Source organism: Nicrophorus vespilloides, unplaced genomic scaffold (genome assembly GCF_001412225.1).
Source record: "Nicrophorus vespilloides isolate i.1.1-1 unplaced genomic scaffold, Nicve_v1.0, whole genome shotgun sequence".
Classification (NCBI taxonomy): Eukaryota; Metazoa; Arthropoda; class Insecta; order Coleoptera; family Silphidae; genus Nicrophorus; species Nicrophorus vespilloides.
Window position 1 is genome coordinate 8,805 of NW_017097970.1, and position 4,790 is coordinate 13,594.

The 4,790-nt window shown below is 40.4% G+C and overlaps 1 protein-coding gene across 1 annotated transcript in view; it reads right to left on the minus strand.

Annotated features, from left to right (window-relative positions):
- LOC108561449 (5-hydroxytryptamine receptor 1-like) overlaps positions 1 to 4,537 on the minus strand; it is a 5,899-nt gene extending 1,362 nt beyond the window's left edge. Inside the window, exon 1 of the mRNA XM_017919389.1 lies at positions 3,473 to 4,537. Coding sequence (XP_017774878.1) covers positions 3,910 to 4,536 — 627 coding nt within the window. The 5' untranslated portion in view covers position 4,537 and the 3' untranslated portion in view covers positions 3,473 to 3,909. The remainder of the gene's footprint in view (positions 1 to 3,472) is intronic.
- Positions 4,538 to 4,790: the final 253 nt, after the last annotated feature.

Here is a 4,790-nt window from a genome sequence, read left to right on the forward strand (position 1 = left end):
TTTTTTTTTTTTAATTTTTCAATTTTCACTCACTTTTCTATTTTCGCTTTTCCGTTCATTTATTTATTCGAGAAAACGGAATTTCGTGTCACAACGAGTGGAAAAAAATCGGACTCAACGCAACCCCATTTGATTGTGTGCATTTTTTTTTTCCATCTCCGTTTCCATCGCACCACCGACGGTCAACAGGTTGCAATCGAATCGAGAGGAGTGTTTTTGGGTTGAAAGTGGGGAGGGATGGTTTGCTATAAATTATTCATTCGATTCGGCCTCGCAGTTTCAATTTCAAATTGGGATCAAATGAACTGCACACGGCGTTTAGGGGACAGAAGATTGTCCATACCAATAAATAAAAGAAAAAAAATCGTACAATGAATAGACAACCAAAATTACTTGAATATTTGACATTAATTTGGAGTTGGTAGTTTTTAGTTTACCAACTGAAACAAATTAATGGCACTACGTACATTTATTATATAATAATAAATATTTCGGCTTAATGAAATTCAATTGTTGTTCTTCGTTTTGGCTCGTTTCGCGAATAAAAGAGAGCGTCGAAACATAATTAAAGTATGAAGGTACATCAATCATTCCATTCAGGTGGGGTTTTCTTTTTCTTCTTCTTGCAGTCGTTTTGTTTCGTGAAGCGCCCTCTGGTCGTGCATAACTTAACGAATAATCAATCAAAAAAAAGTGAAGGAGGAAATTGTAATAAAAATAAATGTAAAAGAAAGATAAAATGAACCCGTTTGCAACGATAAATCAAGGTTTTTCCTTCTTGTATTGATGGTGGTCGCATTTTGTGAAAATTAATCTGCGTGATAACGTGTGCCGTTTCGGGAGGGATGAGGAGAAAGTGCGCGAGGAGGGGGTGGATTTTGATGGTTGCAGAATGTTTGAGTGATAAATGGCTTTTAGTGCGGGTCCACCATTAGCAACGAGCGGCTGCAACCCCCTATACAACACCCAACCCCAAACCCTCTTCTCATCCAACCACGCGGCTGGCTTACGGTTATAGGATCGGGAGGTGTTGTGTTTATGTGTGTGTGGCGGCACACACATAAACACGATCGATCGTTGGGTGGTGTGGTTAGAAGGGGATGTTGCGAAGAATAAGCGCGAGCGCCCCCTCTCGTCTCGTTCGGATACCATTGTTGCTTAATAATCACCGCAATACATCTTCTTCATCTCATCAAGCGCCAGACATCATCCGGACAACGCAACAACAAGAACAGTAAAAAAAATAAATAAACACGACACCGACGAAGCGCGCAAAACGACAAGAATGGAAGGGAAATAGAGACGAAAAAAAGAACAAAGACAACAACAAGAATATATATATATATATAGAGAGAGAGAAAGAGAGAGAAACAATGAATAATACACACATTGTGCCCGAACATACACTGCACGTTGCCAAATTGCTGGCGCAAATGAATGACTCCACTGTTTTATTGTCCGCATCGAAACTATACGTCTCACAATATTTTTCAGAAATACCAACTTTGAATTTCAATAAATAAAAAAAAAGTTCAACGTTAATTTCGATCAATATCGATTACGCGGATCGCTAATTGAAATCCATCGAATATCTGTCGGCGTGCACACGCAACCAGCATTGATCCGGTGCGAAGTGGGTGGTGATGCAATTAGTTTGCATGCGCTCGCCGATCACGGAAGCGAGTCCGGTTGCATAACGATCCCACTAATCGGACGTAATGATGATTACGTTATGCGTACGGTCATTATCGATACACAAACGTCATTAATTATTGATTATTATTATGACAAAAAAAAACTATGATATCTATGATAATAGATGGCGACTCGTGTAATTAACAAAGAAATAATGTATTCGTTATTGTCTTGATGATTTGTTTCGTGTCACTTTGTTTTCTTTTATGTTTTGTACGTAATGTTCGTTTTTATTTTTGTTGGTAAACGTGAGCGACATGAACGTCGCGGTTAAAAGTCTTAAGAGTGCAATAAAGAAACAAAAGAAGGTAAACGAAACGAAAAGTGCACCTCAGTCACGTCAGTTTTTCCACTGCGTTTCGCGACGTGATGATAGATGGCACCGCATTTCCAGTTATTAGATTGTCAAGTGTGTTGCTGTCATTGCGTTGAGTGGGATGAATGGATTGCGTTTGTGTGCAAAAATACTGAGTGAGTGAATGTGAGAGAGAGATAGATAGAAATGTGGGAGCACGGCACTCGTACATGTTTTATTATGAAGTGGAGGAGGAATTATTGTGTGTGCTTGTGCGCTTTGAATTCTTGATAACGTGTGCGCGGATTCAAAGGCAACCAAACAACCGCAATTGTTGTTGCTGTTGTTGCCTGCTGTTGCACGTTGTTGTTGGCTCGTTCTCTCAGTGCTGCCAACAATTGCATTAATAACGTTCGGATCGAACCGGTAATAGCGGTTATCCAAGAGGGCTCCGACCACCATCATCGAAATTCCCCGTCGAGGGCGCTTCGATCGATCATCCGAAGTGGACAAAAGCACACCGGAATCCTTTAAAATTTTTCATTATTTCGATGAAAACACTGCTTTTTTTTCCCTATTATCATGTACATTCGAGGCGCGAATAATTGCACCGCAGTTGATCATCGATTCGGCCATTCGGAGCGACGCGATGACCCTTCAAAGATACGTCCATCGACGTCCACTGACACAAGCATACACGCATCATCATCAGCACGTGTCATCCGGTAACCATGACAACTATTCATATCAACATGATAAAAGTGTCAAATCTCGATTTAAAGGTTGCTATGGAAACTGACGTATTGATGACATTCAATATTTGTATTAAAATATTGCGTACAAAATTTATAATATTTCATTACGGAAAATTGCAAAAGTTTTCTCCACTTTCGGAGATTACAATGCGCTTTAGACTTTGACGAAGAATTGAATGTCTCTGCATCTTTCTCTTTCCGGAATGAGAGTGTGGAAGAGGAAGAGAGAGAGAGAAGATGGTGAATAAACAGAAAATTAATTTAGTTTGAGCAATTTAAAAGTAATAAAGCTTATCGACTTTCACTCGAGTCTCTCTCTTCTCCTCTCGGCGACACAAAGGACCGAACGTCCTGAATGCATTACCGACTCAACGATTTTTCTCTCCTCTTCTCTCATCCCTTTTTATTTCCAGACAATATGTTAAGGAAAAGTGCAGTTAAACATTTTGCAAAAAAGAAAAACTAATTTTAAAATTAATTAATAATGTTGTTGTTTGATGTTGATTTTCCAATTAAACATGTCGTAACCTGAGGTAACGGTTTCCCAGGGAAACAACGTAATTAACAAAGTGATTGATTGATGGCCGGAAGCGTTCGTTATCCATCGTATTTGTTAGAAAAAGTATTACTTTTATTGATTTTATTTGTACAAAAATGTTAAAAAGAAAAATTGAGCTTGCGTTGTATATAGGAAAAATTAGGTTATGTAAAATTGTTTGATATTCACCTGTACAGGAGAGAAAGCCCTTTGGGTGCGTCCATCATCTTGATCCTCGAGTCTTTTACTTCTATCACGTAAGTTTTAAGATTTTCTAAATATCATTTATTAAATGAAGTGTATTGAAGAGTTGTAGTAGAAGTAGTAGTAGTAGTAGAAGTCTACGAAGCGAAGCACAACATTTAACTTTATATTCATTATTATTTAAATAGATTATCTTGTTTAGATTTAGTTTAGAACTACGCTCATGATCGAGTGTTTGGTATTTAGTTTAATGGTTCTGCGACAGATGGCGTCGGTTATTGCTTCACTTTTATGCTTCCTTTTATACTAGCGTGTATTTTTGGTTGTGATTGTGTGTATGTGTATATGTATGCTTTGCGTGGATGTGTGTACGTTGGGTTGCTTCCTCTTCCTTCTCATCTTCAGCGCACGACCGGTCGCGATCATAGGAACGATTCGTGGGCGGCGTTGATCTCCGGCTGAGGCGGCTTGATCTGTTCCCCTTCGGCCTCGATGTATTCGACGCCATCCTCGTAGTCGATGTGATGGCAACGCGTCGACACGTGGTGTTCGGGATCGCCGTACTGGCTGTGGTAGAACTCCTCGCGCATCATGTGATTGAGGCTGCCGCATCGGAAGTAGAGGATCTCCTGGAAGGGTTTGCGAAAGTCTCGGTTGAGGGTCGCGTAGATGATGGGATTGAGCAGGGAGTTCGCGTATCCGAGCCAGAGGAAGAGACTCGAGAGAGTGTTGACGGCCGTCGAGGATTGATCGAGGAAGGGTCGGATGAGGGCGAGCACGAAGAACGGTAACCAGCAAAAGGTGAATGCGCTCATGATGATGCCCAACGTGGTGCTGGCCTTACGCTCTTTCGCCAGCTGGAAACGTAGTTTCTTCTGCGTGTTGTTGATACTGGGCGACGTCTTCGTCGAGGCCGCTTTCGAGGACGGTCTCGTCGACAGCTGCTTCATGGGCGTCGTCCCCGTAGCTGCGGATGTCTTGATCATCGGACATTGAGACTCGTTGCTTTTGCGCGTCGCGAAACATCTGCCTAACGACGACTTCTCCATGCTGCACTGAAACCCATAAAAAAAAAAATTAGTTATTACAATCGTCCAAAAGATGGCGCGGCAATAGAAAACAACTTTTCTTACAATTATTAACCTAATTCATAATTACAATTATAATTAAAACAAAATCCTTTCTTTCTTTATTCAAATAAACAAATTATCTATTTAAGAAATTGTCAAAATTGACATAAGTGTCATATGTCACAGTGATTAACTTATAAGTTCGTAGATGGCACCACCACTAAAGCACGTCA